The 25,996-nt window shown below is 33.9% G+C and overlaps 1 protein-coding gene across 1 annotated transcript; it reads right to left on the reverse strand.

Moving 5' to 3' along the window:
• Positions 1-3,768: 3,768 nt before the first annotated feature.
• Positions 3,769-25,097, reverse strand: PUS7L (pseudouridine synthase 7 like). Its single transcript, XM_069490880.1, has 9 exons — positions 25,060-25,097; positions 22,423-23,348; positions 18,117-18,276; positions 16,096-16,288; positions 15,858-15,956; positions 11,043-11,124; positions 9,180-9,460; positions 5,109-5,162; positions 3,769-4,095 (listed from the first exon to the last, which is right to left on the reverse strand). Exons 2-9 carry the CDS (start codon positions 23,330-23,332, stop codon positions 3,769-3,771), a joined length of 2,106 nt encoding a protein of 701 aa, XP_069346981.1. The 5' UTR covers positions 23,333-23,348; positions 25,060-25,097.
• Positions 25,098-25,996: the final 899 nt, after the last annotated feature.

Consider the following 25,996-nt stretch of genomic DNA (forward strand, 5'->3'; position numbering starts at 1 on the left):
TTTGAATTATAATTACTTTATGCAAAGACAGAGTCAGATCAGATCTCAATAGAAAGACATTAACCATTTTATTGTAAAAATTTCATCAGAAAGTAAAATAATATTAACTATAATAACACTAGCTGAAATTTACTGAGAATTTATATGCACCAGACAGTGTTCTTAGTGTTTCATAAGATTTTCTGAAATCAAGTCCCTATCAGTAAAATTTTAAGACATGGCATGTAATCACCAGTACCTCTGTTCATAATATCTTGAATTTATATATATTTCATAATTTTATTTGATATAATACTCCCCTGGACTGAAAAATAAACACTAACTTCAAATTCTTCAAATCTGAGAATACTACAACAGAGGAAATCGGTGGGTTACTAACGTCACATACTAAAGCAGTGGTAGAGCCCATCTTTGAGTTGAGGGATTTTCAACTGTACCAGTATTCCTTAAAGTTTAATGATTCATGTATCGCTGTCATAATTATTGCTATATCTATACTATTATTTATTTAATACCCTAAAATTGATTCTTTTTAAAGTTCAATTTAGTTTTAAAGGAAACATAATAACATCACATAAATGGGGAACCAGAATTGTTTGCTATAAATAAAAGGTGAAATAAATTCAATCAAACAAAGCAATCATATTAAATTCTAGTTACAGATTGTTGCCTGCTGATATTTGTGAGCTTGAGGCCTATACAGTCTGTTAAAAAGGTAAATCAGCAAGTATCAGTGATATATTTGAAATAGTGTCAGTCAGGTTTCTCCTTTCTTAAACAGAATAATTGATAAGAGGACTGAAAGAGAAACGAAAAAGGAGCAACTTTCTCACTATGCTTTTTCAGTGATATTTAATATTGTACCAAGTACCATCTAAAATAACCTACTATTACCTGCAGTGATTTTGCATATTATTGTGATACAAATCTGAAAAGATTTTGGGAAATACCCCAAAATGATTTGGGAATTTGCTGAAGGATATCTTTTATTTCTGTTTTGGTCTCAGAATCTCAAAAGGAAAGTTGTTTCTCTTCAGACATGCCCCAATATGTGTATTAAATCAATGGCAAGTAATATTAAGTTGGTGGAAATGAAAGTTATTACTAAAAAAAATTGTTTTCAGAAAGCAAACATTGGTAGAGGAAAACAGTACTGAACTAGGAGGAATAATCACGTTCAACCACACACTATCTTGTTTGACCTTGAATAGGTCAATAAACCACTCAGATATGTTTCTAATCTGCAAAATAAAGGAAAATATTACCTCCACACAGAGTGGGTTTATGGGTTAAAGTGAGAGATACTGGCATATCAGATAATCAATAAATGTTAGTTAAGTCAAAAGCTATACGTGACTTTCACTTTTTTACAACTCACAAAAAATCCAGAAGACCTCAATTTGTTTCACCTTACTGATCCTCAGGCACTATTACTCAGTTTCAAATGCAGCCTTGATAATTAAAACTAATCCAAAGGTCATGCTTAAGAAGGCCTGAAATGCTTCAGAAAAACTGCGAAAACCTAGGTGACTGGTCATCAGTTGGTCCAAAGTACATTAATAAAGTCCTTAAACTGAAAAAAAAATTAACATGGAAAATATTAATGGTATATAAAATCATACTCCACAAGAATAATATCTGAATACATTTTATGGTAACTTGAAATAAATCAGTGATCCTTTATACATAGCCAAAGTATCTACTAAATAAATAAATAAAGATGTCTAACATTATAGTGCCATCTACAGGCAAAGGAAATAATATCAATGACAGCACATTTAAATAGTTTCACATTTTCTAATTACTACTCTACATTTAAGAGAAAACTAGGATTTAATAATTTATATAATTCATTTTATAATTATATTTACAGCATATAATATATCATGTAAAAGAAAGTTAAAGCAGTTTTTCCAATTTTTTTTACTACCCAATAGAGTATCATGTCATTCCTAATAAACATTACAACCATGAAGGTAATTTTTTAAAAAAATCAATAATACTACAATATCCTATTTTTTCATGTTGAGTATTACTTATTGCTAAAATATGTAATGACAAAACAAGGACATTTTTAGTATTACAAAAATCTAAAATCCCATCATCTTAATAGAATGGCATTTTCATTTTTTTTCTTTTCTCTTCCAAATTTGCAAGTACAGACATTTATTTAACAATAACTACGTGCCAAGCACTTTTTAAAGCTGCTTTAAAGCTGCTTTACAAATATTAACTCAGAAAATTCTCACAATTATCCCATGAGGTAGGTAATATTAACATCACTATTTTATAGATGTTGAAACTGAAGTACATGAGCCCAAGGCCACACTGCTATAAGTGGCAGAGCCAGGGTTCAAACTGGGTGAGTTTATCTCCAATACCTGTGCTTTTAACTATACTAACATGTCTCTCATTTGTAAAAGCTGTTTCAGTGTATTACTGCATTTGTAATACATGTGTTCTACTTTTGGGGGACAACATTTCTCATTTAACTAAAAAGTTCATCACTATTTTTAATAACTACATATTTTGCCATTATGTTGGTACATCTCATCTTAATTACATTAGTTATTTAATGATGGACTTTGAAACTATTTTTAATTCCTTTCATTATATATAAAAAGACTGCAATAGGCAAATTCTGTATTGCATATAGCTTCTTTTTCTTCTTTTGAATTTTATTTACTTATGCTAATATTTCCTCAGTTTGACTCACGTAAGTATATAAAGTGCCATATCACTGACAAACAATGCTCTATACTTTTTAAATTTTATCCGTATATAGTATCACCAACAATGAAAAAATGCTCAGATATTCCCAAAGCATAATAGTCATTTCCTCGTCCCCAACACCAAAATTTAACTACTATAAAATGGTTAAGGATGATTTATGATGTGGGATAGTTAAACCAACAAACATTAAAATTTTCAAATGGGCTATGTGTTTTATTCCTCTAGCAACATAAAATGTGGAGATAATCCTATTTGTCACTTATGAAGTTAGCATTGTCTTGATTCTATAAGGGACTCACAATGAATAATGTACCCAAAGTCACTAGTGTCAGAGCTGGAGTCTGAGCACAGATCTGTCTGACTCTAAAATCTGTATTTTAGAAAATATATTAAAAATAATGAAAAAGCAAGATGATCAATGCATGTCAAGATACAGAAATTGTATAAAAAACTGTATTTCAATCTTCATCAAAGATTATGTATCTCATAAAAGGATAACTACCCTGGGGTAGCCACCATAAATAGAGGGATGATATTTCTCTTATATATTGTTCTCATCAGTAATTTCAAAAATAGGAACGGATAACAATAATAATTAGCAAAATGCTTCATTTATCTGTTTCTCCAACCATATGCTTTCATTGCAACCTAGTTTCACCTCTGTTCTAAGCAAGGAGCTAGAGAATATGAACATTACCATATAAGTTTTTCTTCCCTAAATGTTATCTTGCAATGTTATGTTCCTACTGGTTTAAAAAGAGTGTAACTTTTGTGACACAGAATAAAGGTCACTGAAACATTATATAATAGAAAGAACATAGACTTTGGAGTTAGATCTTAAATTTAGACCCTGACACTTTCTAGCTATATGTCCTCTGGAACATTACAGCATCAAATTCCAACTTCTTAGGATGCTATGAAAGTTAAATGAGGAAACAATTATGAAGCTCCTAGCACATGGTAGATGCTCAAGAAATTTTAGCTTCCCTCCCTTCAAAGAGTGACATATATACGATTATATCAAGGGTATCAGTTTTAAACATCATGCTTCATTATTTCCCTCAGACAAACTGTAGCATAACATGAACTGTCAAGATCAAAAGAGATCAAAAGAGATAAAGTTGCTTCATCTATGTGGGAATCTTCCGTTTTGACGTCAATGTCATGATCTTCCTTTAGTTGGTAGGAGAGATTATAGGGATGTTTCAAAATCTGTCTATAGCATCCTGGTACGTTCAGTTTCAGAGCAGGTACTTTAAACCTACATGTTTGTAGTCCGTCTCTGCTAAGTATTTCATGATACCACTGCCCTACTTTGTTTTTTGGGTACTGAATATTGTATCCAAGTACTGGAAGAACAACCTGTCAAAAAAGAAGGGAGAAAATACATGGAATAGCCTTCAGAAAGATACATGGTCATAGTTTAAATTTACTTTTATGACTGGGATCTGGATTTATAAAAACAGTCTCAGGATATAAACATTACAGTCAGCCTAAAACGTGCTTTGAATATTACACTATCATTAACGTTGCCAGGCAAAGAAAACAGCTAACGAAAATCAAGGACTCACAATAATGAAGGTAACCAATTCAAGTCAAATGCTATTAGACAAACCACTGTTCAAGAAATTTGGGTACATTAATTAGCCAATAAACACTTAATCTCTACAGAATCATGCATATACTTTCTATAACACAAAGAGTAACCTTTACTGCTCAATCACATAACTGGTATTTTGGATGGGAATTATCATTTCTTCTTAGTTGTTTAAAAACAAGAAAGCCAACAAATAGCTACAAATATGATGTTTATTTTCTCAGCTGCTTGTGGGTAAATTGCATTTTGTGGGGTTTTCCTCCTTTGCTAGTGACTTCTATATAGTTTTCTTGAAGAGTACCAAAACGTAGTCAGAAAAAAGAACATGGTAAAAAACTCAAATATACACAACATGAATGAATCTCAAATTCATTATGCTAAGTGAAAGATGCCAGACACAAAAGGCCATATATTATATGATTCCATTTACATGACATTCTTTGAAAGGCAAAACCAATGACAGTAAACAGATCAGGAGTTGTCAGGGACTAGGAATGGGAGTAGGGGTGAACTACAAAATGACACAGGGAAATTTGCAGAAGAGATCAAATTGTTTTTTATATTGATTTTTGTGGTGGTCATATAGCAATAAGTTTATCAAAACTTGTACATTTACCAAAACTTATACAACTATAAACTAACAAGAGTGAATTTAACATAAATTATACCTGAACTTAAAAGATGTAAAAAAGGAGGAGGTGGCCTGAGAAACATTTTGTCTTTTGGGGACAATATCTATATTTATATCTCAGTGACAGTAATTTTTAAGCAAATTTACCTGATGTATTGCATATGTATTAGCTGATTCCTCTTCTTTGGTTACTAGATGAACCTATTTTTAAAAAACATAATGAAAATATGTATGATTCCCAAATGTTCCATATCTCTGTTATGTATAATTTGATTACTATGCTGAATATACATACATCCAAACAAGATTTTTTCATAATTTGTTTCTGAAGGAGTAGACTACATAAAAATTAGGATGATTCTTCCTGCTTTAATCACTAAAAACCAAAGCTGGAAAAAGGTGAGGTGACCAACAATCTTTTTCTAAATCACAAAGTTTTTATCATGCTGAATCAAAAATCTGCTTCAATAATATTAATACCAATGCAGCCCCACCCCTACCAACCTCTGTGCCCAACAAATATCATAATCCTCTTTGTAGAATTGGTGTTTTTCAACATTTGTTTCATAGAATAGTAATAAGTGTCACAAGTAGGAGGGAAAAAAAGAGGTATGTGATAGATTTGAGAAATGTTGCTCCAGGATATAATAGAATTAATAATTCTATTTTCTCTTGTACATGAAAGCTAAAGTAGAAAGGCAGCTATCATCTCTCCATAAGGATAACAGTATTCTAATATTCCTAAAGCACTCACCATACAATATAGTACCTAGATGCCCTCTAAATCTGCTTGCTTTTGCCCCAATTCTCCCAAGTCTTATCAATAATGTCTCTCTTTTTTTTTGTTTTAAATCTGAGTTTGTTTGTTTATTGGTGAATAACCTCTTTTGACTACTGCACTCAGAAATCCGGAGCTATAAAGCTCCAGATGTGATCTGACCAAAATACAAGGGACAGACAAACTACATGAGACTATGATTTCTCTTGCATCACTTCTAGCTTTTTGTCTTTCACAGATTCATCAGCATACCCCCAATACTGTGATTTAAGTGATTTATGAAAATACTGAACAAACATAGTCAAATACAGTACACCATGCTTTGCCTTTAGAGAACTCTCTCCAGGTTGATATCAAGCAAATATTAATTAACAAACATGCTTTTGCTGTATGGCTACTCCCTAACTTCTTTTTTTTTTTTTTTTTTGAGACAGAGTCTCACTCTGTTGCCCAGGCTAGAGTGCCGTGGAGTCTGCCTAGCTCACAGCAACCTCAAACTCCTGGGCTCAAGCAATCCTTCTGCCTCAGCCTCCCGAGTAGCTGGGACTACAGGCCTGGTTAATTTTTCTATTTTTAGTAGAAAAGGGGTCTTACTTTTGCTCCTGCCTCAGCCTCCCAGAGTGCTAGGATTACAGGCATGAGCCACTGACCCAGCCTTCCCCTAACTTCTTAATTGTCTAACTCACGTTTCTCCATTTTTCCATCTGGCTCACAGAAAAATTATAAGAAAATTACAAGCGACTTGAAATAAAGATACACCTGTTAGTCCAGTAATCCTATCAAAAGAGGGAATCAGATTAGTTCCTACAATTTTTAACTGTAGATGCACAACATTATATACGCCATATAACATTTATTAGGAACCTTTATCTTTTCTCTTTTCATCTTTTACATTTTAAGCTTCTAAGTCCTGCCTTTTCCTTTGTCAGTGCTAATAAATGTTCTCTCTTCTTCTGTGGCTCCAAAAAGAAAAGTGGATACAATTCTGATCATAAAACTATCCTTGCATGTTATTTTGAACAAAGAAATCTTATAAAATATATGCATTTCAGAAGTTGTTGCTATATATTATAACAGTAATCTTTAACTTCTAAAATTCTGAGTTAGAAATGTCTGACTTACTAAATAACATGTTGCCCAAGTAATATTTAAATGGACATGTTTTCTGGAAGGTATTTAAAAAACCCTATGATTTTTTATTATTTATCAAAAGATCACTCACATATCTTTTCTCCCCTACATGAGGTAAAATAAAACCTAGAATGCTGCTAAATTTCTTTTTACACAGAGTGTGAAAGCCTGTGTTGCAATTAAATGACTGTTCTTAGTAATACATGCTGCCTCCTACTGATCACTTACTTACATAAATATTCCTAAACCACCCATTTAATGAAACAGTAAAGCAGACATCTATTGTTCTGATTTGCACAACCTTTATTCCCTCTTTTCTGTTAGTAGCACCCTAATTTTGCAGGGGGCATCCCCAGTACTCACATGTGGGTTAGGGGGGATGGTCCCAGGAAGGGAGCCCTGGAATGTAGGCTTAGCCAATCACATACTCCAGCCATACTTGCTGGTTCGGTTCTGTACATGTGATCCAAGCCAGGCCATTCCTAGCCACTGATACTTGATTTTACAGTTTTTTTTTTTTGACACTTTTAGGAAAGAAACGCTTTCTTTCTTGCAGAGAAATAAGTCTAGAGTTGTAAGAAATAAGCCCATAGTCACTAATAACCACCTTGCCACCAAAGGTATAAGCAGACTAGGAATGAATCTAACACAGAGAAAAGCAGAGCTGAAAGATGAAAAAAAATGAGACTGATTACTTAAGACACTTAAGCACCTAAATACAGCTGTGCCTGAAGCAATCATGGACTTTCAGTTATGAGGACTAATAAATTCCTGTCAATTTTTCCTTAAATTATAGCAGCTGAGGTGGGTTTCTATTATTTGAAACCAAAAAATCTTAATGCATATACCTAGAACTATGCCATCAATTTAGATAAAGCTTCTTTTATATAGAGTTAAGTCTATTTTTGGTTTTTGAAAAACTGGCCCATGCTCTAGCTCTCAATGCTGACACCTTTTCTATACCCCATGATTTCTCTAGTGGAGACCAGTTGGAGCTAGGAGTCAGGCAACTGGGTCTTTCTAGTTCTGCTACCTGTGTGACTATGAATCTGTCTCTTCTGCAATCTGACTCTCAATTTTCATTTCTATAAAATGGAGTTAGAAAAGAGGGTCTCTAAAATCCTTTCTCCTACAAAATTCATTGATTATATGATGTTACATATAAAAGCATTACTCAAAATTCTTTCACTAATTTTTAAACCTTATTTGTGAAACTGACTAAATATTAGAGAACAATAATTTGGTTTTTTTGCATTACAATATTAGATGAATTTCATTGCATGATTTACAGAATCCAATTTCATTAGATGAAACCCACATAGGTAAAAATACTCAGGGAGGAAATCAAAGGATCAACTTTTATAATATAAATTACATTAAAATTTCATTACTCTAAATGTCTCTAAGACATTGTTAAAAGGAAAAAAGCAAGTTATGAAATCACATTCACATAAAAGAAACATGTATAACATTACATGTCCCATATACCATTATTATAAAAATCTTATATTTCCTTTTCACATTTTAAGTTTTGAGCCTCTAAATCCTGTCTTTTCTTTTCTTTTATTCTATCTTAATAGAATAAAAATCTATTTTCTGTGGACATTTATGTGAAAGCATAGAGAAAGGTCTAGAAATACACATGCCAAACAACAGATTTTAATTCTCTGGAGGAAGGGAAGGAATCGTATTGGGGGGGTAGCAGTGATGGCAGCCTCATTTGTAATGTTTCAAATTTTATTTTTAAGGGATCTGTTTTGGGCATTATTTGTATAATTTTTTAAATGTAGTTTTGTTTGTTTGTTTTTTTGAGAGACATGCTTGCCCTATCATCCAAGCTAAAGTACAATGACATAATCACAGTCCACTACAGCCTTCAACTCCTGGGCTCAAGCAATCCTCTTGCCTCAGCTTCCCAAGTAGCTAGGACTACAGACATGTACCACCATGCCCAGCTAATTTTTAAAAGTTTTTTTGTAGAGATAGGTCTAACTATATTGCCCAGGCTGGTCTTGAACTCCTGGACTCAAGCGATCCTCCCACTTCAGCCTCCCCTAAAAAATGTGTTCTTCAAAAGAATCTTTACTACCTTTGTACCTTTCACTTAATACCACTGACTATTTTTATTTTTCCATTTACTGACATGTAGAAAGCCTGAACTAACAGCAGAGTAGATGCAGTAGCCGAATAAATATAAGTAAAAAAAAAATTAAATGTATGCTTATTTTTAAAGTGTTTCTAAACTCAGGGCTTCTGAAAACTAATGTTCCTGATGTGGTTACTCAGAAAACTGATGAAATGATACTTACTTTACTATTTGGGAGATGCTCATCATCAATATCTTCCTCCAAACAGACCAAATCACCCTCCACTACTCTTGATCCATATGTTGCAAGTCTGTAAGACACTGCCTCATTCCAAATTTTGCTGCTATATGCATGAACATAGAATATGCGCATGGAATGGGGAAAAGAGAACCATGCCTGGACACAACCCTCCTCCATCATGCCAAAGCGATGCAAGGACTCCAACAATGCTCTCTCTCGAACTTTGAACTCAGGCATCAATGAAAGGGTGCCTTTAGCATCCTCTGAAATAAAGAATAAATCAGATAGTCAGTCTCTTTTATTTAAAGGCAAGTTATAAAAGCCTTTGCTATGCTCTCTGAATGTGAGGCAATGAACAAGAATATGAAGATAATGCTCAGAACTATCAGTTAAACTAGCTACACTCAAAAAAAAAAAAAAAAAAAAGTCATTCATTGTATGGCCCTCCTTCCATTTTCTCTGCTTTAGGAAAAAAAAAAAAAGGTCAACATTAGTAATGACTTGCCAGAGTTCCTTATTTCAGAATAGAGATAAACTTGAAGTTATTCAGAGGACTGTCAAAACAAACAAACAAAATCCCACCGGTTTATTAAATAAACCGCTGAGCTAGTAGAGGCTGGAGATTTTTAAAGAGCTTTTATGGACATATACACAGGATTTTTTCACTAAAAAAGGGTGAGATCTGGATCCCTCATGGATACTATTAGGCCTTGCAAATAAGATACACTGTAAAATGTTGATTACTGGACTCCACCATGAAGATGCTTATTCAGGCAGGGCCTTGAAATCAGCATTTTAATAAATGTACCAGATGTTTCTTATGTACACTAAAGTGTAAGAATCATCAGGACTCTACAATGGATACAAACAATAAGTCATTTTGGATTTTCTTTAGTATTACTTAAATTACTCATAACAGTTAGAAATGCCTACACTGTGTATACACTGTGGTGTGGTACAAAAATATTACTCTCCTGTGAACAATTATATACATGTAATATGAATATAATTAAAAATAATGAATAGATATTTGAAAACTGACATCCTTTATTTCAATGTGTAAGTGAAATTTAGTTTACACATGCATGTTGATCAGATATTTGAATGAACCTGAAGTGGTATGGTTGCTGTCGTTATTATTTAAGTACAAGTTATATTTATCCAGTATGTGGTATGTGCCAAGTATGTGCCAAGTACTATTTTAAGAGTATTACATCTATTATCTTATTTAAATCTTACATTATTAGCTTCTTAGCTTCAGTTTACAGGTAAGGAAACTAAAACAATGGTTTTAAATTACTTGCACAGACTATAGAGTTGGGAAGCACTCAAGTTGAGAGTTAACCCCACGCAGTCATAACCACTTTTCTTTAGCAGTTCCCATCAAGCATTCTACATATATACCATCATATTGACCTAAAGTTTTAAAAATTGACAGACAGGGTTAAATGGCAACTAGATCAAAAACATCGTATAAAGTTTGGACTATCATAAATAAACTTTTAGTTAGTTTATGTTCGAATCTCCTCCAGTCATAATAGATTACACTGCCATCAGTACAAGTTTAGAATTTGGAATTTCTATCTCCTCAGAGGATTTTGGTCAAGAAAAACCAAGGGACTCTTTCTCCCCTCACCCTTAGCCCCAAACAAGAGTTAGAATAGTCAAGAATCTCAAATCTGGGCAAAAATGAAGTACTTTGGTCATGTAATAAAATGATTTCATAAATAATATATTACAATCTATTTCTCATCACATTCATGTTACAGTGAATACTCTCCTGCTAATATAACATTTATGTTGTGCATCTGCAAGGCTATGTATGAGATAAACAAACTTAAATACCAGTTTGAAGAAAATACTTCTTTGCTCTATTTACAGGATCATCCAAGTCTTCTGGTGTAAGAAATAATTTTATGGCCTTCACCTTGAAAAATTAAGCAAGCAAATACGTTAAGGAAAATGTCAAATTACTTTTTTAAAAAAGATACTAATTATCTGGCATCGTAAAAGAATAGGCATTTAATAAACGATGTTTGATACTGTAATTTTCTCTTTAGGCTTTCAAAAATTATACAATGTTAAATATAGAAATAAACCTTCAGTACAAAGTAACTTTATGTGTAGTTTTAAAATATTATGGACTGGAAAAAGTATACCCCCATGATCACTTCCACAGTTCTATTTTTGTCACTCTTTTTTTTTAATATTAAAGTTAAAATTTATTGAGATTCTGAGTCAGGTGTAGGAATTGTGAAAAGCTAGGCTATAGTTATTAAATCCTTATTTTTAATACTGTTTCTAATTTGTCATAGGAGTTACTTCTCAAAAGTATTAATCATGGATGGGTTGAAACAGTATGCAGGAAATGTGGCAATGTTGTTTATATACCACATTATAAGTCTACTGGAGATCCAAAGGCATTTGCACCTTTGTGGAATTTGAAACAAAAGAACAAGAAGCAAAAGCTATTACCGTAGCCCCAAATCCTAAAAATAAAAAAAGAAAAAAAATTTAGCAAGTAGTATAAATAGAACTTTTCTTTTGCAATCATTTCAGGTTCTTAACAATCTACCAGAAGAAGCAACAAGAAAACCTTAGCAAATTTCCTAAGACAGGGAAAAATAAGCCCATTCTGGCCCAAACAATAGCTGGCATTTATTTAATATTTAAATATATGTATTTTAAGGTATTTAATATTTACATAGATGTAGTTGAAATAAAATGAAACTAATGAAGAAAATAAAAAAGAAGACAATGTCCAGGCCAAAGGATTAAATGTGGACACAGGCAACATGAGCGTCTATATAATGAAAAGATCAAGAACCTCATCTGAGGACTCTGAAGTAGAAACTATTGAACCCCAAAAAGCAAAGTGCAAAGGAAAAGACAATATGGGAAAGAGTTGAACTATCCAGCTTATCTGAAGTCAAGAGAGAGGAAAAGAAGTAGCTCCAAAGATGTAGAATGCCTCACTCCCACATCGAAAATGAAGAAAATGGCTCAGAAAGACAACATTAGTACTTTGGGAGGCCAAGGCAGGAGGATCATCTGAGCTCAGGAGTTCAAGACCAACTTGAGCAACACAGTGAGACCTGTTCTCTACAGAAAATAGAAAACTTAGCAGGGCATGGTGGTGTACACCTAGTAGTCCCAGCTACTCAGGAGGCTGAGGCAGGAGGATCACTTGAGCCCAGAAGTTTGAGGTTGCAGTGAGCTATGGTGATGCCACTGCACCCTACCTGGGGTGACAGAGTGAAACTGTCTCAAAAAAAAAATTTCTTTATATACCTGAAAGTAATAAAACTAAAGAGATCTGTATTATAACAAAACTGCAGACATCTGTAGTACAGCAGAAAGAAAACAGGGCTCAGGGTTCACACTCTGAAGTTTAAAGTCCAGCTCTGCCACCTCCTGAATATATGACCTATGGCAAGTTAACAACCTCAATTAGCCGGGTGCTGTGGTGTGCACTTATAGTCCCCACTACTTGGGAGGCTGAGGCAGGAAGATCACTTGAGCCCAGTAGTTTGAGGTTGCAGTGAGCTATGATGGCACTACTGTACTCCAGCTGGGCAACAGAGTGAGACCTTATTGAAAAGAAAAAAAAGTACTGCCAAAGTAAGTATATGGTATAAATTCTATAATTATTGACCACTGACAGAACAATCTATACTTCTGTCATTCTTTACCTCTATTATTGAGCTAAGAACACAAGTGTGAAGTAATGACAAATACTCAGATTTGACCAACACACATAAAGAAAAGGGAGGTAGCAAGCATAGGGGAACAGCAAGCCATTAATTTCATTTGTGTTCTCAATTCCCTGAATTCTTTGGTTTTAAAAATAATTGAAAAATCTTAATAAAAAAGTTTCCAACTTTAATGTTTTATTTTAAATCCTAAATAGATTAAACATGTTCCTTCAAGAAAAAAAAAAAAGTGGTATCTACTAGTTCCTGTATTTTTTTTTTGTTGTTGAGACAGAGTCTCACTTTGTTGCCCAGGCTAGAGTGAGTGCCGTGGCGTCAGCTTAGCTCACAGCAACCTCAGACTCCTCGGCTTAAGCGATCCTACTGCCTCAGCCTCCCGAGTAGCTGGGACTACAGGCATGCGCCACTATGCCCAGCTAATTTTTTTTTTATATATATAAATTTTTTTAGTTGTCCATTTAATGTCTTTCTATTTTTAGTAGAGACGGGGTCTCGCTCTTGCTCAGGCTGGTCTCGAACTCCTGACCTCGAGCGATCCACCCACCTCGGCCTCCCAGAGTGCTAGGATTACAGGCGTGAGCCACCGCGCCCGGCCTAGTTCCTGTATTTTATCACTCTCTCCAGCACTGGGATTTCTTTCTAAATATGAGTCTTAGAGTAGGAAAGGATCTTAAAATAGGTCATTCAGCCCAATCTTCCACTAAATCTTCTTTTACAGTATTTATTCATTCAAACAAATATTATTAGGCATCTGTCATGCCCTATGTACTACTTAGGGTATTCGGCATAGAGCACTGAGCAAAAAAAGACATGGTCTCTGTCCCACTAAAGCTTACTTTCTACTAGAAAAGATTAAATAAATGGTAATAATAAAATATGATAAAACTTAAGATGGGAAGTCCAGGAAGCTCTGGGATTACAAAATAAGAGGAATTCACTTTTTCTTGGGGAGTGCAAAAAGAATATTTAAATTGAGACCTAACAAATGTAAACGTTGGGGAGGGCATGCTCTGAGCAAAGGAAAGAAGTTACAGCTTTCTAACTACAGGAACCAACTTCTAATATGGCCCCATGGATCTCCATTACCTGGTACTCACGCTTGGTGCAGTCCACGCCCACACTTATCAGGGAAGAAGAATACAGCAGAAGTGAAGGTATGTCACTCCAAGATTAGGTTATAAAAGACACTGAGGTTTCTGTTGTCTCTCTTTCTTATCCCTTTGCACCTCTGAACTCATCTGTCTGGGGACAGCCATGCCACAAGTAGTCCTACAGCAAGAAACTAACGCCTCCTGCCAATACCCATGAGGGTGAGCTTGGAAGCACATCCTGCCACCCCAGTCAAGTCTTCAGAGACTGCAACCCCATGAGAGATCCTGATCCAGAACCACCCAGCTCAGCTTCCCCACATTCCCAACTCTCATAAATTATGAGATAATAAACACTTGTTGTCTTAAGCCACTAAGTTTTGGGGTAATATGTTACCCAGCAATAATTGACTTCTAATAGTCTAGCAAAATTTTAAAAAATTCGAGATCATGTAATATGAAGTTTGAAAGAGGTAGGAGAGTAGCCATCCAGCCTTTGCTTAAATGCAAAATGAGAAACAAGACATTCTAGTTCTTTGGGAGAAGAATCCTATTCCTTTGAATAATTGTTAAAAAAAAAAAAAAAAGAAAGAAAGAAAGAAAGGTCTTTCTTCCACTAGACTACCACTTGGCCCCTTAAATTTCTACCCTTGTAAAACCTGAGCATTACTAGTCCAATCATATTTGTGAACACTTGTCTAATACAGGTCTGGCACTGCACTAGGTGCTTTCACAAAGGGTTTTTCATTTACTTCTCACAAAAATCTTGTGACATATATATTATTTCCATTTTACAGATAAGGAAACTGAGGCCTGGAAAAGTTAAGTAACCTGCCTATAGTAACACATCTGACAAATGGTAGAACTCAAGTAGAATGTACACAGATCCCAAACTAGGAAATTCTTCTTCCATATAACAAAATTTCAAATATTTTATAATTTCCTCTTCAGAGTTTTCTAGACTGAAGAACCACTGTGCATTTAAACATTTCTCATCAACATGGTTTCTAGATCCTTTATCATATCATTTATATTCTAGTTGCTCAACTCCCTCTTGAAATGTGAAGCCCAGAACGGACTACAGATTTGCGGATGTGGTCCAAAGCATCAGCACTCCACCTTATTTTCATGTGTAAGATGATGTTCAATGCACAATGCTTCTCACAAGTTCCTTACCGTTCCTTTCTTTCCCACTCAAGAAAACATATTAGAAGACAAGTGAGTGAGCATCATACAATCATATGAATAATCTTGCATTTGTTCAAATATATAATTTTTGTAGTTTTCCTCCATTATGTGTACTCCATTCCAGTGTAAAAATATATGTGTACATATATACATAATTACATATACATGTCTATATAAAAATATATATTAAAAGTATATATACACACAGACTTTTAATATTTTTGCAAATGCAGCTTCTTATTTGTGATATGCATTTTTAGTTTCATTTGAGACTAGTCAGATTTTGTTTTTAAATTTGCTGCTCCCCTTTTGGTCTCTGGACCTGTGTGAATTCCTATCTTTTACATGACCTGATATCTGATTTCTGGAATCGTAGGGTATAAGTTTCCTCTAAATCTTCCATATAGTTCACTAAGAATTTATAAAGTGATAGTCAATACTCTATCAACTCTCAAATAAGTATTAAACACCAGGACACTGCATACAGTTGGCTTTCTTGTAATGTGATACCAAGAACATAGTAGCTGCTTAATAAATGTTCAATGATAAAATATATATGTATGTATGTATACACATGCATTTATATATTAGAGTTAAGAAAGAAAGAGATTGGCTTATAAAATAAGTATACCTGACAAAACAGATACGATTATATTTTTTTAAATCCATACCATTTCACTTTTCAGCAAAGCCAGTCCAATTTGATCTGTGTGAACTTTTCTTCCTTTCCCAAATCTCTGTGGTCCATAGTAATTCACAAAGCCTTTATTCTATGTATACAAAATAATCAACAAATTAAAAGTATATAAATATTATTATGTGTCAAAATATAAAATCAAATCTTTCTCTTCGTATTTGTTTTAATAAAAGAATCTTGTAATAGTCTATTTTAAAATTGGGTTTTCTTACCTTAACATTTTCTATGGCCTCCAAAATTCTCTCTCGCAAGTTTACAGAATCATTTATTTGGTTTTTTACATTTCTGATGACAATATCAAAGTGATTTCCTTTGAGCTGACCAAGTCTAAGGGAATTATCTACAGACCGAATATTAAACATGTTCATTCTTTTCTTTTCAATTTCTTTTTCAATATTTTTCAACCTGTAAGTGATAAATCGTACAGACTCAGTTAAATCTTACATTTAAAAATTACTTTAATATAAGGTTTTAAATGACAACTGCCAAGCAACCCCTTATATCCAAAGACTAATATAATTTTTTTTTTGGAATATTCTAAAGTTAATGTTATTTTAACAAATGTACACTAAATACCCATTATTATAAGATTATATTAACAGAGTTATTTTAAGAACTTGAACGTGTATTACTAATGCTATCACTCTATCTACACAGGCCTTCTGACTTCTTAGTTCAAGTGACAGAACCTCCTAGCAGTTCTCCTGATCTTCTTGTCCCCAGACTCTGCTCCTTTTCAGTTTCTCTTCCCCCCAACATTACCAAGAAAAACCACGAGCACCAGAGGATTTTCTGAAATTCTGCTCTGAACACTTTCTTACTCAAACTTTCAATTCTTCCCAACCTCTAAAGAATAGATTCCAGTTTTCTTAGCATAACTTTCAGGATCCAGTAAGAGCTGATAGAAATTTTCCTTTATATCCCTATTTTCTATAGCCCTTAAGGGAACTATATATTAGGTAGACTGTAGTTTACTGCCCCTCCAAACATATTTCCAGATTTTTTGCTTCTGCTAAAATCCTACTATTACTTGAAGGGTAATTAAAACCCCATACCCATAAGCCAAATCAAAGTAATCTCTCTTACTAAGAACTAATACATTTATTGTCTTTGGGGATTAAAAACTTTGGCTTAAACACTTTCTAACATCTAAAGTTCTTTCCCTTACTGCCCTCCTTGACCACAAAGACAAAATACACATTTTGGTCTCCCATGTAAGAGCTTAGAAGCACTCAGAAGAGTCTACTTGCAAATAGTGGATACTTAAATATCTGAGGACGAAGGATTAATGTATCAGTATTCCATTAAATTAGGCTAAATTTTGACTAAATGATTCAACTTTTTGAAGTTTATCTTAAGGTAAAAGGATCAACAGGTGCAGATTTAAGTATAAGAAAATTAATCATGGTAATATTTATAGTAAAAAACTGGAAAGAATTCTACTTTTCAAAAATAGGGGAATATTAAACAAATTAGTCTAAATGATGAACATAATTTTGAAATATTTCATGACATAAATTTTCACATAACAATGTTATTTTATTTTAAAAAGTAAAATTTAAACTGTACATGTAAGTATGATTTTCCTATATATAATAAATGTCTGTATGATATATGTGTGATATAGCCTGGAAAAAATCTGGAAAGAAATATATCAAAATATTATTATAGTTATTTCTGAGTGGAATTATTAGTAACTTTTAATTTCTTTTTTATGCTTTTTTCTATTTTCCAAATTTTCTATAATAAATACATATTTCTTTTACAATTACAAAAATATTTTAAAAATTTGATTAGCTGAGGGAGGCTAAATTTAAGTACTTTACATTCTATTTAACAAGGGTTTATTTTAAATGTAAAGATCTAAGATAATAAGGGTATAAGTTATAATAATTAGAAAAAAATTATTTATAAGATACTTTCCCAAATGTAAATCCATATTTGACTATATTAATAGTACAGGATGTTTAGAGACGATTTAGACAGTTTAAAATTGCCACTCCTCAAAGTTTCTATTCTAAAACTTCCTCTATTTTCAATGTAAATTTAAGACATAACTCTATGTAGAAGATAATTATATTATTAATGCCAATGTTCTGCTAATTTTATAATCAATTAATCAATATTGATAGTGGGGTTAATACGCTCCCAGTATTAGTCTGAATTTTTGATTATTTATTCATTCAATAAATATGAAAGTAAAGTTCTATCTTAAAAAGCAGTATCTTATTACCTCTCTGGAGTCACTTTTCTAACAACCATTGCTTGATAGGTGATGGCTTTCTTGTCTTTAAGGCCTGCATAACTAAAATCTGAAGGAATCACACCAAGTTTGATAGCTAAAAAACCAATTGCTTCAAACATTTCCAGATTTTCCTTTTGTAGGGTAAAAGCTGAAACAAAAATAACAAAAATAATCTTAGATCACAAAAAAAGAAGTTACCACTTATCAATTATATTCTTAGCAGACTAACAGATTAGTGTAACAAATCATTAATTTAAATAAACAGTATTTTTTAGTCAAAATACAAAATCAGCATCATAGATTTCAGCTATTATTTTTAAATGCTGCTTGGCTCATTAAAGGCTCACAGAAAAAAAATCCAAATTCCTTAATGTGTTATTCATATCTGGCCCAAATCTACCTTTCCAGTCTCCACGTGTGCCACTTCCATTCATATATCCTATAACCCTGACACAGAGAACTTCTTGCAATCCCTAGATGGACTATAGCCTTCCACAGTTTTACACTTTTACACACTTGAATCCCTCTGTCTAAAATATGTGTTCCCTCCATTTATTATTTGCCATACTTCTGTTCATTCTTGAAGATCCAACAGAAGCAGCAGTTTTCTCTGACAATCTTGCATATGTCATTAGGGAAGCTCAGGAACATAAGAAGGAATCTACAAATTGTCTGACATATCAGTTTGGTGATGATAGTAGCCTGGGTACATAAGTATTTTTTTATCCATGAAGATTTAGAATTTAGTATAGAAATATTTAAGAGAATCAAATCCATATTGTTGTGTTAACCTATATCTACATAAAAGTTTATGAACTTGAATGTTTAAGAGAATGAGATGTGTAGTTCCAATTAAAAATATTTAATTTATTTAAATTTGTCATTTTACAACGACTCCTATTTAAGTTAGTAAGCAACTTGGAAACGTTTACAAAACTTAAAGTCCACTAAATTTATAAGTTTAATTTATAAGATTTATAACATTTTCTTAAATACTTAGAAAAATTGAAGTATTAAAAATGAAATCAACTATACTAAATTTTAAAATTCAATTTTAGAGACTTCTGCTTTGAGCCATGTTGGAATAATTGATACCAGATGACCTCCCACTATAAACAAATATAAAACTGGACAAAATGTATGAAACAGCTGCTTTTAGAGCCTGGAGAACAGGTACCACAGAACTGTGATCCAAAAGTAAAACAAATGAGGTGAATCCTAAAATGTCCTGGTTTTCTGCCTAGAAGTACGTTCTGGACCATACATAGCACAGAGAAGAGGAATTCAGGTTCAGGAGCACCTTGGTTTGGTGGTTCTAGCTCAGGCTCTCTCAAGAGGTTGCAGTTGGATGTGGCTTGGTGGGACTGCAGTTATCTAAAAGCCTGAAAGGAACTGCCTCCAGTTGCAAAGGGGGTCAATCACATGCCTGGAAAGTTGGTGTTGGCTGTTGGTGAGAAGCTTCAGTTCTTCTCCAATGGGCTGCTTGAGCATCCTCATAGTAAAGGAGCTGGCTTTCCCCAGAGTGAGCAATCCAAGACAAATGGACAAAAAGTATAATACTTTTTATGATATAGCCTCAGAAATCACATCACATGTGCAGTTCTCCCTTAAATTCTTGTTAGGTTTCAAGGCTGAATGCTTCCAAAACAAGGATCATGCTTGCATTATTGACCATTATATCCTGTCCATTGGCAGATAAATGGAAAACCAAAATGTATTATATCCCTACAATGGGATATTATTCATCCTTAAAAAGAAAGAAAATTCTAACACATGCTACAGTATGGATGGACCTCAAAAATATTATGCTAAGTGAAATAAGATTATTATAAAAGGACAAATACTGTATGATTCCACTTATATGAGGAACCTAGAGTTGTCAAATTCATAGACAGAATGCAAAATAGTCGTTCCTTGGGCGGGGGGTGAGGAGGAGGGATTGTTCAATGGGGATAGAATTTCTGTTTGGGAAGAAGAAAAATTCTGGAATAAATGTTTTTTCCCCAAAGTGTTCTATTTTTTACGTAAGTCTACTTGTTAAATATTTTCAAATGACTTATTTTGATTCCTATAAAAGGTTGAAAGGTTGCCTACACAAAATCTAAGCTAGGCAAAATTGATCTTTGTCTTTTGTTGTTGTTCTTAGACTTTAAGATATCCCAGTATCTTCATATTGCCTCTGGTGAATCATCAAATCCTCCTTTTAACACATCCTTCCAAATATTCACAGCTTTAGAAAAACTAATTTAAACTAATATGTAAAGTTTTAACAATTTTTTGACTCATTAACCCAAATTAATACTGTTAGAATTTCAAGGCCAGGCGCGGTGGCTCACGTCTGTAATCCTAGCACTCTGGGGGGCCGAGGCGGGTGGATCGCTCAGGGTCAGGAGTTCGAGGCCAACCTGAGCAAGAGCGAGACCCCATCTCTACTAAAAATAGAAAGAAATTATCTGGCCAACTAAAAATATATATAGAAAAAAAAAATTAGCCGGGCATGGTGGCGCATGCCTGTAGTCCCAGCTACTTGGGAGGCTGAGGCAGTAGGATCGCTTAAGCCCAGGAGTTTGAGGTTGCTGTGAGCTAGGCTGATGCCACGGCACTCACTCTAGCCTGGGCAACAAAGTGAGACTCTGTCTCAAAAAAAAAAAAGAAAAAAAGAATTTCAAGTAGCATAAATAAGAATTCCTAGAATTGGAATGTTTCTAACTCAAAGAAATGATAAATGCTTGAGGTAATGGATACTCCAATTACCCTGATTTGATTAATACACATTGTATGTCTATATCAAAACATCACATGTACCCTAAAAATATATATATTATATACCAATAATTAAAAATAAAAATTCTTTTAAAAATCAAGAATTCCTGGAGCTGTTGAAATCACTCATCAGTAATTCCTTTCACTACATGTAAAGCTAGTATTGTTTCCTTGAAAATAGATTTATCTGTTAACATTATTACATGCCTAATGTGTCAAGTCCTGTACTTTATAAATACATGCGTGTGTGTGTGTGTGTGTGTGTATGTGTGTGTGCGTGTAGATATATATACAACCAGACAGAAATTACCAGGAGGAAAAAAGATGCTAATATTTAAGTAACTACTACATACTAAAGAATTTAATTAATTATTTCATTTAATCCTTAGAATATAATTATGAGTTAGGCTTTTCTATTACCCCATTTTTCAAGTATGACCAAAAGTTATGAATTGTTAAGTAACTTGCTCATGGTATTATTCTTCCCAGTTTTACATTTGTAGAATCAAATCTTAATGATATTAAAAATTTCATAAATCTTTTTGTGAACTAAAGTCATAATGTGAAATCAAACCCACGTAGCTCCAAGGTCTAAACTCTTTTCATTTATACCTGTGGTCCCTTCATAGTATAATCTTATATGTATGTGCCATACATATCTGTGCCATACATCTCTGTGTAAATTTGGGTTGCTGTTTTTCTCTTAAAATGCTTTATAAATAAATTTATAAATAAATAAATTTATAAAACATGATCATGTGAAACACTTCCCATCCATCAAGTAGGGAATAGACCAATTAAACCTGGTCAGCTGGACTTGTACACTGAGAGTTCATCTTAGGAATTAAATATATCCCCTAAAACAGTGATTCTCAAAATGTAAGCCCCAGACCAGCAGAAAAGCATCACCTGGGAATTTGTGAAAGCCCCACGCCAAACCTTCTGAATCAGAAACTGGGAATGAGGCTCAGTAACCTGTTTTAATAAGATCTTTTGCTGATTATAATGCATGCTAAAATTTGAGCATATCTTCCCTAGAGGACTGACAGAACCAAATTTTCAGGTTCCCTACCTTGTATACACAAAGTATTCTCTTCACTCTCCTAAATACAGCAAATATATTCTTATCTCCAAATACTTAATTTTAATTAAGGTGACTTTCAAAACATGAAATCAAGATTTGCCTTCAATAAAAATTTACTAAACACAATATAACTGCTTCAACTTTACACATTTGTGATTATGTTAACTGTAAATGCCTGTGTTAACCATACTTTCATCAATAAGGCTAATTTTTACATTTAGTGTAATTTGAAAGGTGTTTTCTTCCACTAAGTAACAGAATAAATAAGAATTCCTAGAGCTGCTTAAATCACTTATCAGCAATCCCTCTCCCTATATGTAATGCACATATTCTTTCTAATATTTCGCTAGCCAAGTCTATTTAATTCATTTGAAATTATTCAGCTTTCACACAATTTTAAATTTAACTAAGTTTATCCGAGAAAATGATGATGATTTATTAAATTACCTGTATATATATCTTTTCTTTCCTGGCATTCAAGAAGAGACCTTTTCCCATGCCTGTGTGCTTTTTCCCGAAATCTTACTGTTATCACCACATTTAGATTATTAGCATTGTAATTCAGTTCAGGAAAAGATTTGGTTTCCACAAGATTTCCAAACTTCTTGTTGACAAAATGGTGGACAGCTTTTCTGTGGTCTTTGTTTGCATCGGGTTTAAAGGTAAATTTGGAATTTTCTTTCTTTGCATCCAAATATTTAAAAAATTCAAATGCTTCTTCTTCAGATACTAAGTGACAGAGTTCTTTATAATCAAGATTTGGTTTTACAACAATTTCACTGTTTCTTCCTACAGTCATTAAAAAAGGAAATTTCTGCCTAATAGCAGTATGTAAACTAGCCCTCTGGGTTTTGTCAAGGATTCTGCCTATTGAGAATTCAGGAGATGTTCCAGTTGGCTCAGTTTTAGAAAGCCACTTCTCTTTTATATCACAGGCAAAATGATTCAGTAACTCATTAGTTTTTTCATCTAAAAAGGGGCTTACTACATCAGCTTTTTCTCCACAGTTGGAAGTCCCATTATTGACAGTATCTTCCTTTTCTGAACCAGACTGATGATTTTGGTCACTATCAGAGTACCTAGCCAAACTATTAACTTCTTGGCTACTTCTGTCTTCAGAGGATAGATTTTGAAGATCTAGTTTTGGTTTTTTGGGAAAATTATTTGGCTCAGGTGGTATTTCACTAATTTTGCAAACAGGTTCATCAATGGTCTTATTAACTAACTGTCCCTGTTCATCAATTTCAATAACAATAAAGTCACTTGGTGAGCTTTTTACAGTGCCATGAAATCCAACATGATCATTAATAAAACACAGAGAACTAAATCTGATTCTATAATCTGTATCCTCTTCCATTCTTAAATAGTAATGCCTACAAAAGAAACAAAAAGGCAGTTAGTTACCAGAAAGAGAAGTTGTGGATAACAAAATAGCAGTAAGTTTGCAGGATTTACTTAATTCTGTCTCCTTTTTAATTCTGAGTCCTTTAAAATGACATTAATAACTTAACCTATGATAATGTATCATGTGTACTTTGACTCTCCTATACCAAGATGACTTAATAGGCAAACTATTTCTGGTATAACTAGTGATTTGTAACTTGAATCTTCACTCACTCCAGGTTTCCATCTATTATTCAGGATTAAAATGGTCAATTTTAAGTTTACCTTAAAAAAACCATTTGTAGGCCCACAAAGAAGAGATGAAAACATAGGATTATTTACAATGACTTGTCCAAACCCCATCCCTGGAGCCTAAAATTTCCAGCTAATTTCAGAGAATTTGTGGCTAGATTTTTATATATTAGAGGTTAGAGACAGAAGAGGGGACAAAACAACATTGGAATGGTCTAAATTGATAGGTGAATGAAGTTCTAAATACCAACTTGCAATTTGGTTACATTTCAAGGTATGCTTAAGTTAGTCCTGGACTTTTAGCCTTCATAAAGCCCCCCTTTGGGACAGATAGAAACTTTTGAGATTGAGCCAGAGGAAAATTCCAACTGTATTATTGGCATCAGAGAGAAGAAACCCTTACAGAGCTTTCTTGAAGCAGTATACAAGAGAATGGTACTCTGAGAAAGCCTTCACTACACTTTTCACACAACCCATAGCTACCGCACCACATGGAGCTGCAGGAAAGACAAACTGCACGGGGGCTCCATACTACTCAGTTCTTTGTGTTCCGCACTCTCCAGGTAATTTATCATTATCTGGACCTTCAACCCATTTTTGCAATGTATCCTACTAATCTGAACCAATTTAGCAAACCATCCCCCTTCTCAATCCTTTCCATTGTACCATGTAGAAATCACAGAAAATTCTCTATACCCAAATTTTCTAGGGCATATACAAGGATATATTTATTTTCCTTAATTCTTTAATTTCCTTCACAGTTCCCTCAATTTCTTGCCTTAACTGAAACCTGGCTGTTTCCCTAAGTTGCTGCTGCTTTAGTCTTCTGAAGTGAAAGCTATTTTTAGTTTCACACCCATCTGCCTTAGGACCTGGAGACCATAAATATTTTCTACATTTGCCACTGATCCTTCCAAGACCTTTCTTCCTCTGCTACCTCCAAAAATCTCAGTTCCTTTGAAGATCATGCCATCAGGCTTTACCATCTGCTGCCATCCTGTCTTGGATCCCCTGAGAACTCTTCGTTCACTGATGACCTCTGGCTCACTATCTTTTTATCCAACACGACTTTTGTGATCATCCATATGGACCATCCATGTCACATCTTGCTCTATCAGTTCCTCAATCTCAACCTCAACCTCCCATCTCCACTTCTTTGTCATCCACTCTCACGGTCATCACTTTGACTTTCTCATCTCCAAAAACAGTATCAACTTTAAGCAACTGATTCTCTGATCACTCCCACTGTCCTTCCTCAACTCTACTTTAAAACTTTCATTCCAAAAATTTTTAGATATCGTGAAGGTTTCCAATTCCTGCTTCTATTACTAGCCCACTGTAGTCCAAACTCCACATAGCAGCCAGAATGGTGTTTTAAAAGGTAAATTAAACATCACAACCCGGTTTGAACTCTCTAATCACATTTGTAATAAAATCCAAATTACTTACCTTGGTTTCCAAAAACATCTAAGATTCTGGACTCTGACTTTCTCTTGCACATTTTATTACTCACTATACTCCAGCTATACTTGCCTTCTTCTGTAGTATTATGCTAACTGTTCCTGCTGCTTAAATTGTTCCTTCTCCAATCATATTGCTTCATCTTTTAGGATTCATACCTTAAGAGGTTTTTCCTGACCAATAATCTACAGGAGCCTGCAACCTCTTTCACAAAACCTTATTTAATTTTCTGCATTGCATTTCTAGTGTATGTTTTTCTTTATCATTTATTGTCTATCTCTTCCAACTAGAAAGTTAGCTCTATGTGTGCAGAAACCTTGTCTGCCTTACTCACTAATGGTAATTCCACATTTAGAATAAAGTCAAGCACATAGTAGGTCTGCAATCAATACTGACTGTTGAATAAATGAAACTGGTGCTAAATAAGAGCTACAGGAGTGAAGTGGAAGAAAGAAGGCATCACTTTTGCCCATGATAATTAGGAGAGGCATAAAGCAAGAAGTGGTCATCTAAGTCCTTGAAATGGTTCAAGAGATAGAAATGAGTTAGAGACATCATAACTAATGTACAAAGAAAATACATAATGTGTGAGAGAAAAATAAGCAGCCTAGATTCAGAACAGTAGAGGGTGGTGGGGGGGTTAGTGCAGTTCTGGAAAATACAGCTCGATGGATGCCATGCTATGGAAGATACTGAATGCCCCGTCAAGAACTAGAATCTATTGGGTGGTCAATGGATAGCCACTGGAGGTGTCTGAGTAAAAGTGTGACATAATCCAAAAAGGTGCTTTAGTAAGACACTGATGAACCTAAGCAGGATGCATCTGCTGGAGTGAGAGTTGGAGGAGTTGAAAAACAATGTGATCATGAGCACAACTATGGGGACTTGCCTTGAAAGAATAATTATCTTTTCTTTCCCCAGAAAA

The sequence above is a fragment of the Eulemur rufifrons genome, chromosome 16 (genome assembly GCF_041146395.1).
Source record: "Eulemur rufifrons isolate Redbay chromosome 16, OSU_ERuf_1, whole genome shotgun sequence".
Taxonomy (NCBI): Eukaryota; Metazoa; Chordata; class Mammalia; order Primates; family Lemuridae; genus Eulemur; species Eulemur rufifrons.

What these genes read in the sequence shown, in the direction of transcription:
- PUS7L (XM_069490880.1), bottom strand. Translation starts at nt 23,332, where the DNA reads ATGGAAGAGGATACAGATTATAGAATCAGATTTAGTTCTCTGTGTTTT. An exon ending in GAAGTATTTTCTTCAAACTG is followed by an intron (nt 9,461 to 11,042) that starts GTATTTAAGTTT and finishes TCTTTATTTCAG; the next exon opens with AGGATGCTAAAGGCACCCTT. An exon ending in AGCATCTCCCAAATAGTAAA is followed by an intron (nt 5,163 to 9,179) that starts GTAAGTATCATT and finishes TTTTAAAAATAG; the next exon opens with GTTCATCTAGTAACCAAAGA.